The sequence below is a fragment of the Microchirus variegatus genome (assembly GCF_963457635.1).
Source record: "Microchirus variegatus genome assembly, chromosome: 13".
Taxonomy (NCBI): domain Eukaryota; kingdom Metazoa; phylum Chordata; class Actinopteri; order Pleuronectiformes; family Soleidae; genus Microchirus; species Microchirus variegatus.
In genome coordinates this window covers 17918423-17931323 of record NC_139814.1, presented here as the reverse complement: position 1 = coordinate 17931323, position 12901 = coordinate 17918423, and the positions used below count along the sequence as shown (strand labels likewise).

Here is a 12901-nt window from a genome sequence, read left to right as displayed (position 1 = left end):
TCCATAAATGCACACCAGTATAACGTGCAACAAACTAAATCTAAGCTGTCCTCGACCTCACATCAGCAACATCTTTCAACATCAGCAACATTCGTAAATGGTTTGTATTTATATAGCACTTTTGTAGTCTTGATGTTTGCCATTCACATTCACAGTTTCATACAGCGCATTATGTGCATTCTTGCCCAAGGACACATCGGTATGAAAATGATGACAAGCGGAGCTGGAACCTTCCGAGTTGAAAGACGACTCGCTCTACCACTGAGCTACCGTCGCCCTCAACTTGTACAGATCGGGAATCTTATTTCACAGATGTGGGGGTACACAGTATGTAAAATAATTATAGGATTCATTTTTAGAAACACAATAAGACAACTGTACTTTAATTAATAGAACCATCTTTAGAAATAATACGCTTGGATTCTTTAATATTCCCTTCAATCAATAATTTCTGACAGTGAGTTTGCAAATGTAATAAAGGAGGAACAGAGCCTCCCATTCTTTCTCATTTTTTTATACAAATGACAATTCCAGGCACATCAATTCTTTTGCATTATTTATAATTTAAGCCCCAAATCTCCAGGATGAGAGCGGCCTTTCCTTCCCTTTCTCTCTAATTTTACTTACGATGTATGCAGGCAAACCCGGTTTCCCCGGTATCCCGTCGTTCCCGGGGATACCCTGAAAGAAGGAACTGAGGTTGAACTTTTTTTTCCAAATCAAGAGCTAAGCCACTCCCATATCCACCAACACTGAAGCCGGAATCAAACACTCAAGGTGAAAACAGTCCAGCCGAATACAATTCAGCAATAATAACAAAATGCCCCCTTGTCAAAGACCTAGTGTTTGCCGTACAGGTTAACCATCACCTCATCTTATCTCTTACTCACACCTTTGACTCCTCAAGCAGAGCAGCACTTTATTTGAAGGTCTGCTTTAATTGCAAACCTTTAAAACCAGACCTCCAAATAATCATTAATGTCTCGAAAGACAGTCCCAACAGCCATATGGGTTAAAGCTTGAAGCACAACTTATTTTACGTATTTTGATCATTGCTTATTTGAGACCGAGCTACACATACATAATGTAAGTCAGTTTCCTACATGCACATCATGGACACCTAAAGATGCAACGCGTGTCACAGCCTTATTTATGTAACCCAAACACCCCCAAGCTGAAAGCCTACATTAAAAGTGAAGTGCTGAAGTAGCAGCCTGAATTGAACTGAAGAGACACCTGCCCCTCATTTATATTTTCGTTACCTCAGGTCCTTGGATTCCAGTAAAACCCTGAGGCCCAGGAGGCCCAGGCGGGCCAGGAGGTCCAGGTGGGCCCTGAAAAATATATAAAGACATGACGACAAATGAAATAACACACACACTAAAAAACAAATGACAAAATAAATAAAACAAGGTAAAACGAGAAACAAAGCCCAATGAAAGAGGGCCACTGGTGACAGATCAGACCTGCGGGCCGGGCTGCCACACATTTAATGGAGTTCCTGGGGCTCCCTGGAAGGCAAAAACAGTCAAAATCAGGAGTTGCTTGCACAAACAGAATATACAGTATAGAAAGCACACAGTGGGAAAGTTTAGAACAGAATAAATGTATTATTGTTGTTGTGTTTCTTCGGCAGGGTGTGTGTGTGTGTGTGTGTGTGTGCAAGTGTGTACTCACAGGTCCACCAATACCCGAGTGTGGGGTTATGCAGTTGCACTCTCCAGGTTCACCCTGAAATATGCATCAAAGAAAAGACTCAGTAAAAACCGCAAAACAGCAAAACTATGCCTCGTACTATGAGAAAGTTTCAAATCGACAGCGCACTCTCAACCTGCTCATCTTTGCTGAATCCCAAAATCTTATTCACTGAACAGAAAGTCATAACCGCAGGGGGTCAAATACTGTGAACGCCTTTTACATTACTGAGTGAACATAAAATATAATATTACATGAAATGGTCCCTAAAGTGTTAAAGGGGGGAAAAAAAAGAATGAATTCATAGTACTACGGTGAGAATCTGATGTAATTCATCTAAAATCTGTAACAAGAGAGGCGCCCACACTTAAAGACACCTGCTCTCACCATCTTCCCCTAACATCTAAGTCAGGAATACTGGGTGTTTGAATTCTCCCAGAACATGTTCTTGTTCATGCTGTACAGCTATAGCTCTGAGAACTCTCTCTTGATGTTGCCCCCTCTTGCTTATTCTCTTTTAGCTTTCTCAATCATTTCCTCTGTTGTTCCGTCGAACTGAGCGCGTTCCACATCTTGCACTCCTCCCCTACCTTCGCATACTACCTCCGCCACTTCTCGCCCACCCTCTCAGTGACAGTGTCGGCTGGTGGCTCCGATGAATGCAGTAATTAATAGTCTCGCACACACTCTCGCTCTTAAGGCCTCTGAAGTTCCTCTCGCCTGCCAGCAACAGTACACATGTCACCTCCATTGCTTCTCTTTCCACGCCGCGAGGCCAATGTGTACATCTGTGTGCCAACACGCGTATGTGTGTGCTCATGAGGCAAAGTGAGGGGTGGGTGCGGGGGGTGTCTGTTGAACCATCTCTTGTGATTACCATCTGTTACACCCCCTTATATTCAAACCCTTCCAGATCCCCTCATCCGAACAAAATGGTAGACTTACCTTGTCCCCCTTAGCTCCATCAAAACCCTGCAAGAGCAAGACACACACACAAACATCTAGTTACTCTTACTGTGTTGTTCCAGTAGAAAGCCCTGAGTGTAGATCAGGGGACAGAGGATGAGATAGGAGCAGACAATGCCTCTGTTGTGGATCGAGGCAGACAACCTTGGTTACAAATGATGACTAAATCGAGGGCAACTCCCAAAGATGCTAAAATAATAAAAACAAATGTTGCTACTTATATTTCACTCACATCTGCTGATGTATATGCATGAAAACGTGCAAAGGAAACACGAGCGCATCAGAAATTAAAGAACAAAACAACTCACAGGTCTGCCATCAGTTCCTGGCTCTCCATGAAAGCCGGGGGCTCCGTCTTTACCCTGTGGGTCGAAATGTAAAATAGGAAACAGTGTTTGACAGTATAAAAGCACGACATTAGTTTCACATGGAAAAACATGCAGTTGTATAGTACCGGGCCCCCCGCTTCTCCTAAGCCTGGAGGTCCCTGCGGTCCTGGAAGCCCGACGCCTCCTTTGGAGCCCTGTGAGCAGTAAAACTCTGTCAGTATCAAAGCTTCTTTGGATTAATTTGCATATTGCACCAATGAGTTGATTTTCCACCACTTTATTTTGTGCTACCTTTTCCCCGGCAGGGCCAGTTGATCCTGTGGTTCCAGTAGGTCCCTATGAAAAAAAACCCATCACATTTAGACCAAATACGGAATAGGTCGTTTTGAATTGCAGGACTTTGCAAATATGTGCGAAACTTACGTGAAGCCCTGGTCGCCCTCTTGGTCCCTCTACACCCTGTGGCATGAATAATAGAGGACAAGACAAAAAAGAAAGTTTAGATGAGGAGGAAATCAGAGAGTAGAGAAGGGACAGTTTTAGAGGTCTATGTTGAATCCCAGGGCTTGAGAGAGAATAAGTTCTGAATAGCTGTGTGAATTTATTGTTAGATCTTAGAGGGAGGAAACCTCTACTCAAAGGAGATCAAAGGAGAATATGGTGTAGATTAGTCAAATCACAGCTGGAATGCCTCCTCCTCGGAGCTGTGTCTCCTGCATGTTACAGAGCAGCATCACTTGTCTACATTAAACATCTTTAATGATCCACATGTTTTTTTAATCACATGCCAGCCTTACTTGAGGTCCTGGAAGGCCGACTCCTGGAACTCCAGCTTCTCCCTAGAGAGGGAATGTGGGAAAACGCACATTTTAAAATCTGTGTATGGAAATAAGCATTTGCATTTATTTGTAAAAAATGGTAACACAAAAGACATCGACACCTTGTTTCCTTTGGGACCGGCAGGTCCCTGCACACCTGGTAAGCCTGGTTTTCCCTGGATATAAAACAGGTGAAACAATCATCAGCAATTCTCTAGGTACAGAGAAGCAGACGTGGATAAATAAATACACAAATCCCCTACATTCCTGCCAGGCTTCCCTTCTCCCGGAGCACCAGGTTCTCCTCTCTCTCCTTTTTGGCCTGGCACAGCTACACCTTCACCTACTGTTGTACCCACAGGACAGCTGGTACATGCTTCACCCTGGCACAAAAAACACAAAAATTGAACAATCAAACTCTAATTTTAACCACTGGAAACCATCATTAATCTGAATATGTGACCAGTGGCATCTTGTATCACCTGTAATTAAGACTCCCTAGTGGAAGGACCCTAGATCTAGATTTCTATCACATATGGTCTGTGGAATGGGACGAGAGCTGTGCAGCACATGCTGCCACATTTTAGACAACCAGTAATTAAAAAAAGACCATTGGGGAGATGCAAAATAAAGTGCAGCAACGTTGACCTTGTTCAGTTCAGGCAGTCTAGTACCTTCTCTCCCTTTAAGCCCATAAATCCATCCCGACCAGGCTCTCCAGGCAGTCCTGGGGCTCCAGGAACGCCATCCAGTCCCTTATCTCCTGTGTCTCCTAGTTCACCCTGGTAAAAAATTAAACACAGTGAAGAAAGGGCAAGACAATTCTTTCAAAGTCAAAATACTAAGCTGATGGATTTGTTGCAGGGTTTTTTTTTTCTTTAAACCCCATTTTGGTTGTATGGTACAACTATTTACATGTATTGCAGCATGGAAGTATGCGATACAGAATCATACTGTATGTGGATATTATATCCAGGTAATGATTATCAGCTATACTGTCTGACCCCAATGCTGAAGTATTTCTGTGAAAAGGCTTCAAGGAAATTTAAGCAACCATTGCTCTTTTAGAAGTACATTTTCCTGTGGATATTCTTTCTCTGGCTGTCTCTTAAGGCCATAAGTGACTCAAAATAACCTTACAGTGTTGATGACATGTAAGCCTCTTTGGCTAAAATCGTGTGTCTAAGCACAAAATATAAATATAAATATTGCAATTCCTCCTTTTACCTACTGCATAACGTAAGGTAGGGATATTGTCATAGATATAACCAAAAAATTACCTTTTCTCCATTTTCCCCAGCGAGACCTGGTGGGCCCTGTGTGAGAGAGAAGAATGTGATAAACAAATACATGCACATAAATGCATACACTTGCACACTTAAACACCACACTGTTTAATAAATGTGCAGTCATGTGTACGTTATACTGAGCAAGCCTCTTTCCATTCAGGTAAAATAACTATTGACATAAAGCTATCCACAAAGGCACGCGGCATGTAATTGGAAGGGGTGACAGAACCCAAGAGAGATTTATTCCACTTAGTAACAATTCTGCGGTAACAGGAGAATCCCTGCATATCCTATTTGTACAATAAGATTTGTAAGGTGATTCTCCCTCAGGGTGAAACTCTCAGCGTCCCAAAGTTTGCGCTCATATGGTTGCTGTTTAATCTGATTCACTGTGGGAATGAAATAGGAAACCAAGACGCTGCATTAGATTAGTGGGATATGTATAATGTGATTTCTGTAACTAATTGTGATGAAAATAGATAAAATCCTTCATAGCTGAAAGGGTGTAGACTCTGTAGATCCTTCTTTGTTGTTGGCTTTGCTTGTTAGCTACAGGAGGAATCCGTGTTAAGGCAGCGACGTTCAAACTCAGCTTTTTAAATGAGCAAATCTGTGTTAATGAGTACAATGTAAATATGTAGCAATGCACTGAATAGAGTACCATTCAGTAAAAAGCAGACAATATTCCATGTCAGTTTAAGGAACAGGAGTTGAGATGTGTCTATTTTGCTACTGAATTTCAACATGCTGCCCCCTAAAGGAAGGCTTGAGAAAGCATTGAGGCCCTGACCTCTTCTCACCTGACAGTTCCAACAACCATATATCTTTTTTAGACCTTTGAGCAAATATGTAACGCAACATTTATTTAAGTTCAAGGACTCTAAGACAAAGCAAGTTCATAATTTCTAAAAACCTGCCATGACCGCCTTGTCCTTACAGAGCACTCACACCTGTTTGCCATCAGCTCCAGCACCTGGAGGTCCGGCAGGCCCTGGAGGGCCCGGATCTCCTTGCTTGCCTCTGGTTCCCTCTGGCATTTTGTAACCAGCAGGCCCACTGCCAACTTCGGCCGGCTGACACATGCCACATTCGCCCTAAGAAACGGCAGGGAGTCAGGAAGGAACGGGTTTGCATGACAATTTAGCGAACGGACACAAAGAGCGTCACACATTATGTCTACGCTTACCTTCTCACCCCTTGGGCCAGGTCGACCAAGCCCAGGTAGCCCTTGCTCTCCCTGTGAAAATATCAAAGTAATATTAAAGCAGCAGAGAATAAAATTAGCAATGTTTTCAATTAATATGCACATAAAGGTGATTTTATGTATGTATGCTGTGTAACCTTGACTTACTTAACTTTAAAAAAAAACATGATGATCAAGGCTCGAATCAAGCAATCAAGAGTATGACCAAACATCCTTTTCAGCTCAAGTTTGACTTTTAAAATATTCTCCTACCTTTACACCTTTCTGTCCTTCTTTGCCGATGGGTCCACGCGGTCCTGATTTTCCCTGTCATACACACAACCCCATATTTCATTTCACGACATCAAAGAATCAGGAACGTGAGGTGACACACTCTGTTGTAAAGAAGTCAAATCTGTACTTACCGGCTTACCATCAGCTCCTTTGCTGCCTGCACTGCCCTGCAGACAGGAAACAAAGGATCACTTCAGTAACTGAAATTCACAGACTCATTTTAAAAAATGAAAGAAAGAATAAGAATGTGTCTCTTAAATTGGTAATGCACGTCGTGGTAAGCTGTGCCCCAAAGACAGGCTTGTGAAATGTTTTTTTGTTGTTTTTCTTTTATTACCACACTAATACGTTCCACCTGTGACAGAAATCTAATCCCCTGTACGGTCAGTTTTGGTCTCTAAAAATTAGGGCTATTCTCCATGAAGTCTCACCAGTAGATGTGAATAATGGTGAGACAAAACGGACTGCAGGACTCATCCCTCTCTTTCCCAAGAGTGTCAGGGAACTACAGTGGCCTTTGGACACCAGAAATGACCTCTCAATTCTCCAGTCTGGCTGACTGAGGCAAGATGGTAGCCTCCTGGACCTTGTTTAAAGACTCAATATGTTTGTGTGTGGACCTATTTATGTTTTTAGAGGGTTAACTCCAGAGAGAGCGCACTACACTGCTGATGTTAGCATATCTAAATGTGTAGGAATACAGATGTACAGTGTGAGTATAAGTTATGCTTCCACGGAATACGCATGCACCACATGCTGTAAACGAATGACGGGGGAACTTCATACCTTCTCTCCTGACTTGCCATCTGCACCTGCAGGTCCCTGGTAAAAATAAGAAAAAGAAGAAGAGTGAAGGCAGAGATGAGCCAGAAGTTAAGGTGTTGTTAGTTCAGCTTTGTTAGAGCGAGGTCATATCTCACTCCTCCCCCCGTCTCTGTTGCTCCAGCTTCTTCTCCTTCTGCTATAACCAGGTATGACAGATGGATGCTGGCACTATTGGAAATCGTTGCACCGAGAATCTCATAAGGCTTTAGATTTATATTCCTTTTCCCCCATAAATAATTCCAATTTCACCTGCTGGGGTAAGTGGGAGGATGCACAATGAAAAGAAAGAGAAGCACAGTGCTATGTACTGAATGCTGAGGTCTAACTCACTAGACGTAAAACACAGGTTAAGTTTATATTACAAATAAATTACCTTTTGCCGAGGGGGGAAAAAAAACAATGGCATTTCAAGTTTTTGCTCCTTCAGATGCTGCATCACTGTGAGCAGTGCAAGGGTAAATGCATCCACAGGGTAAAAATAACATTTGTTTCTTCAAACTGATAAGAGGAATAAAATACACACGGCGTATAAATATGCTCAAGGTCATCTGCTATTTCCGACTGTTTCTCCAACTCCCTTATAAAACATGTAGTGGGATCAGGAAGATTGAAAGTCAGGAGAATAATATTACAACTTCATAACAGTTTCAAAACTACTGCACTTACAGGCAATCCTCTTTCTCCTGCCCCCGGTGATCCAGGCTCTCCTTTGGGACCAGTCTTTCCTTGCAGAGCCACTGTGTTGCCCATGTCCGTACCAACTGCGGGGCAAACTTCACACTGGTCACCCTGAAGACAAACATTGCAATGATGACACGTACATGCAGATATATTAAGGCTTTGCCAGTTTATTTGCATTACCCAGCACCCACATTGTGTAGGGATCAAATGCAGTGTACCCATGGTCCTTAAATGAGGTGTGTTCAGGCACAATTTTGGTGCACTGCTGTCTTAAGGCAGCAAAAATGCCCCATGCGTCATTGACAAGTATTTTCATGCTTATTTAGGCTGCGGATTTAATGCACCAACATAGGCCAGTCCACATACACTCTGGGGACCTCTTCAGTTAGATGCATTTTGAATGTCGGTGCATTTATTTATCCTGTACAGTCTCATGGCGTTGTTGATGGGACAGAGGGTCCACCGGCCAAGGACCATGTACTCATAAATGTGGGGGTGCTGGCTGCTGGGAGTGCCGCCCCCTCCTGGGCGTAAAAGCACACAGGAAACAGGCACATCCTTCATCCTTAACAGCGAGGTTACGAGACTCATATCTCTAACTGTAATTCTGCCTCTTCCTCCTCTCCATGAGTAACCCGTTATAGCGCTGATTTACCGGAAAATCGAAACACGAACAAGTGAAGTGTCTCACACATCAGTGCTGACACTATGTGCTGTCTTAAATGTTAAAACAACAATAATTTGAATCGTAGCTGCACATCAAGTGGGACAATGAGCTCCTGTCTCATCACCATCGACTTCAGCCACTGTGTTCTTAACTTCAAACCTGCTTTTGGCACATTTCTTTAAAGTTCCTTAAATCTTTCTATTTAATCACCCATTTTCAGCTCAGCTCAGCAGAGAATCATTCATTTCTCCAGTTTCCTGACATTTACATAGCAATGCACCAGGCTCAGGTGCACCTGGCTTTTAAAGGCAATGACATGCAGAATTCTGATTGGCCTTGCACCTAACTTTAAATATCACAAGATTACACTATGTGTAAATGGCAAAATTTCAGTTGGACATTGCCTAATAAGCTTGCACTTTACATCATATAAATAGGGCCCATAGAGTTAAAGATGGGTGTTGTTTATACCTTCTCTCCCTTAAACCCAGGCGTTCCTCTTGGTCCCTGTGAAAATAGCAGAACCCAAGTCAAAGACTGATGTGTCAGCGAATTGTATAATGTCCACTGTAAACTCATGCATACATTAAAGTATATCAATCAGTGTTTAAAAAAGAAACTCTCACAGGGTCTCCTGGAAATCCATCTCCTCCTGGAGATCCTGCATCTCCCTGTAAACAAAACAATCACTATATGAATCACTCTGAATATTTTTACATTTACCCTGAAAATCAGCCTCAAAACATCTGTCCTCTCTTTGTTTCTCATTTTGGGTTTTGCTAGCTTAAGAACCGTAACAATTATTGAATCCACAGAAGATTAAGTTGATGGAAGAAAAAAATCATGCATAGAGTTATATTATATTACATATTATGTTAATATGCTTGGATGGATCAGCGAAGATGAGCTCATATCCAAATCAAATCCAATGAATGTACCATTAAACTAATTAAAAAGAAATTCATCAACTTTGTTGCATTTTAAAGTAAATAAGTGGCAGGAATTAAATTCATCAACTGTTTTCAGCTGCTGTTACAGTTCCTTTAATGTTATGTTAACTAAGTCAAATCTTAATCCCCTACTTTACGCTGATTAATGACGACAACTTCTCTGCATACATGCTAACTCGTAAATGAGTCCTGAACATTTCCACATGCTCAAAGAAACAGGACAAAAAAGTCAAACCTACCTTGTCTCCTTTGGCACCACCTGGTTCACCGGGAGGACCCTGACAGGAGGGAAAAACAATTACATAAATCATCTGAAACACCTTTCTGAAAATGCTTTTAGGCTTTTTTTGTGAAGGGCAATGAAAGTTGCCCCATAAAAGGAGTCGTGCCAAGTCCTGCCCTGCACTTCTGAGCGCATTGTCTAATAAAACAACTTTTTTGTTCCAACTTTGTGTGGGTGGAGGACATTAAAAGTAATCGACACAATCCAAAATGCATAATTTTTTCAAATGTATTTTACATTTAGAGTTCTTTAATTAAAAAATGACACTTACTGGTAGGCCTGGTATTCCAATTCCTGGAAGACCTGGGCGTCCAGGCTTCCCTGGCTCTCCAGCCAACCCCTCAGGACCCACCATACCTGGGGAACCCTGTAACACAAGATTAATACAGCTCTGTAAAACTGAGCCTCGTGCACTGTATGTGCCATTTGTTGGTAGAAACACTTGCATGCAGACCTTCTGTCCCTTGGGACCGACAACACAGATGGACCCTAGTCGACCCTGGGAAAATGTGACAGACAGAATGAAACGATGGCGTCAATATGAGAGAGTGACACCATCAGCATTAGCTTCATCTTGCCAAAGATCATTGTTGATTTCCCTCATTTCTTGACATTTTATCATTGGAAACAGAGAGCGAGCGAGAGAGAACTGCATGAGTTTCTAAGACGCATTATCTTCAGCAGTGCATATGCAATATTTCCCGCCTGCCTGATTCAAGTCACATCAACAAGCACATTCATATTCACGATGTCAGATGGATGGGAGGCTTAAGAAAATCTATCCACCACCAAATCCATCTGTCCACGACAAGCACTTAGCCTGGTGAATAGCTAAACGGGAGTGTGTGTGTGTGAGAAGCCCAAAACCAGGGGAATATCTCGGAGCACACACGCGTTGTAATTTGTTCCTCATACTTTTCATGCGCCTACAGGATCACTGTGCTGAACAGGGAAGATTAAAAGGTTTAAGTCTTCCTGAATAGGCGTCTGCCTGCATGAGAGACGCAGAGCACAGTCAATGAGGCAGCATTGATTGTGCAAGCTTTGTTGCTCTAGCCTAATCTAACAGGCATTAACAGGATGACTTAACGCTATGGGGGGGTGTGGGAGGGTCCAAGCTTAAACAGTAATACCCTATAAGATTGCTAAATATCCGTTCTGAGGCTGATAAAAGTCTACATGTTTGTCAATGCTGGCTCACTGTAGCATTTGTCATATTGTAAATATCCACTCGGAGCAACTGTATATGGTCTGACTTGGGCGTGCAGCAACTTATGTCTGAGAAACACTTTTACTGATTCTGATTGCAGGAAGCCTGCAAGACAAAAAGTAAAAAAAAAAAGAGCAAAGGAATACATCACACACATACATCCTTCCCTGGAGTGCCTGTGAGACCCTGTGGACCGAGCTCTCCCTTCTGACCCTTGTCTCCCTGTGTAGATCCAGAGGGGGAAAATAAGAGAAAAAGGGGTGTAAATAATACAGCAAAGTAATTAGAAAATCCGTGAGAATGCTGCATCTTCACTGTCGGTCACCAAATTTCTTGAACCTTTCACCTTGTATCCTGCTGCTTCGCCCCAGTTGGCAGGCGCCGCCTGTGGAGAGAGGAAATGGAGACAGGAACCAGATCAATGATTCGGCTCTAAAGAGACATCATACAGGCACTACTGGAGCACGGAGAACAACACTGTGACCAGTCAGTAACGCGAAATGGGCTACCAGCAGGACCCATAACACACACACACACGTCAAGTTTGTGAATGAAATACATCAAAAAGTGACTTGCTGTTAAAAGAACACAAGCACAGCCTCATCCCCAAAGTATAACTATTATGAGAGCGGATGCTTAAAATAAGGCTTTGAATAGAGTTCAAACTAAATAGCCGAAGGGTGAGCCGTGTTTGTGTGCTGTGCAGAGGATTGGCACTTACCGGCTCGCCTCTCTCTCCCTTTGCGCCCTTGGGTCCTTGTGTGCACTGAGGTTAGAGAGACACTTGGTTGGCAATGTACTATCATAGACCCCTCTTTTCTTTTGGCATACTGCATGCCAAATAAGGAGACAGTGCTTTTGTGTAAAAACGAGGCACAGCTCGAGAATGAGGCGCAATGGAAAAGTTACTTACTGGACCTGAATGGCTGCCAGAACAGTCATCACCCTGAGATGGAGAGAGGCAGAAGAAAAGAATGATTACTTGTCAGTGAGGGGACACAATAAGGGTTCTGAAGAATGCATATCAGCAAGATGGTGGATTGGTCCACAGCCAGAATCATTCTGGATTAGACTATAGCAGCATCATATCGTGTTTGTGTGTGTGTAAAGGTATTAGTATTCAGTGCTGGGCTTGTCTGGGCACATGTAACGACATCTCACATTCCACTGATATTACACTAAGCACATACACACACACACAGAAGCCTCAGTACAGTAAATACTCGTGTCCTTCATACTCACCCGGTCACCTTTTTCCCCTTTCAACCCAGCAAGATTTACAACCTGCAACACACACACACACACACAACCACACTGTTACACAAGCCACAGTGTCACATCATGTTCTACTAGAAAGAAGTGAAGCAAGGATCATTTTCTTCCCTATTCAGGAGCAAACAACACGCACACTACAGGCAGACACAGAGACAGAAAGAATCGTTACGACGCTGTTTAATATTCGCTGGAAGGAGTCGTGTGTCTGACTAAAAGTGGATTTTTTTTAGAAGTAAAAAATATCTGCAGTTACCAGGTGGTGGCACTGTTACACAAAGCTAAACTGTGCTGCTACAGTATGCGGTTAAAAAAGGATGAAAGGTGGGCAAGTGGGCACACACGCAAACACACAGACACACAAACACACACACTTCCCATGGGAGATGGAGATCAATAGGAATGTCTGATTCCCACAGCACAGGAGTGAGCAGACCAG

General features: G+C 42.8%; 1 protein-coding gene across 1 annotated transcript in view; it reads right to left on the bottom strand.

Annotated features, from left to right (window-relative positions):
- Positions 1 to 12901, bottom strand: part of col16a1 (collagen, type XVI, alpha 1) — a 56578-nt gene that overhangs the window by 15912 nt on the left and 27765 nt on the right. The window contains exons 10-38 of the mRNA XM_083900187.1: positions 12433 to 12474; positions 12104 to 12136; positions 11912 to 11956; positions 11537 to 11575; positions 11350 to 11412; positions 10435 to 10479; positions 10252 to 10347; positions 9937 to 9975; positions 9374 to 9418; positions 9219 to 9254; positions 8066 to 8188; positions 7361 to 7396; positions 6706 to 6741; positions 6554 to 6607; positions 6284 to 6334; positions 6048 to 6191; positions 5089 to 5124; positions 4483 to 4590; positions 4072 to 4191; positions 3931 to 3984; positions 3788 to 3829; positions 3414 to 3449; positions 3282 to 3326; positions 3116 to 3184; positions 2970 to 3023; positions 2641 to 2667; positions 1678 to 1731; positions 1467 to 1511; positions 1263 to 1334 (exon numbers count right to left, since the gene is read on the bottom strand). Coding sequence (XP_083756313.1) covers positions 1263 to 1334; positions 1467 to 1511; positions 1678 to 1731; positions 2641 to 2667; positions 2970 to 3023; positions 3116 to 3184; positions 3282 to 3326; positions 3414 to 3449; positions 3788 to 3829; positions 3931 to 3984; positions 4072 to 4191; positions 4483 to 4590; positions 5089 to 5124; positions 6048 to 6191; positions 6284 to 6334; positions 6554 to 6607; positions 6706 to 6741; positions 7361 to 7396; positions 8066 to 8188; positions 9219 to 9254; positions 9374 to 9418; positions 9937 to 9975; positions 10252 to 10347; positions 10435 to 10479; positions 11350 to 11412; positions 11537 to 11575; positions 11912 to 11956; positions 12104 to 12136; positions 12433 to 12474 — 1689 coding nt within the window. The remainder of the gene's footprint in view (positions 1 to 1262; positions 1335 to 1466; positions 1512 to 1677; positions 1732 to 2640; positions 2668 to 2969; positions 3024 to 3115; positions 3185 to 3281; positions 3327 to 3413; positions 3450 to 3787; positions 3830 to 3930; positions 3985 to 4071; positions 4192 to 4482; positions 4591 to 5088; positions 5125 to 6047; positions 6192 to 6283; positions 6335 to 6553; positions 6608 to 6705; positions 6742 to 7360; positions 7397 to 8065; positions 8189 to 9218; positions 9255 to 9373; positions 9419 to 9936; positions 9976 to 10251; positions 10348 to 10434; positions 10480 to 11349; positions 11413 to 11536; positions 11576 to 11911; positions 11957 to 12103; positions 12137 to 12432; positions 12475 to 12901) is intronic.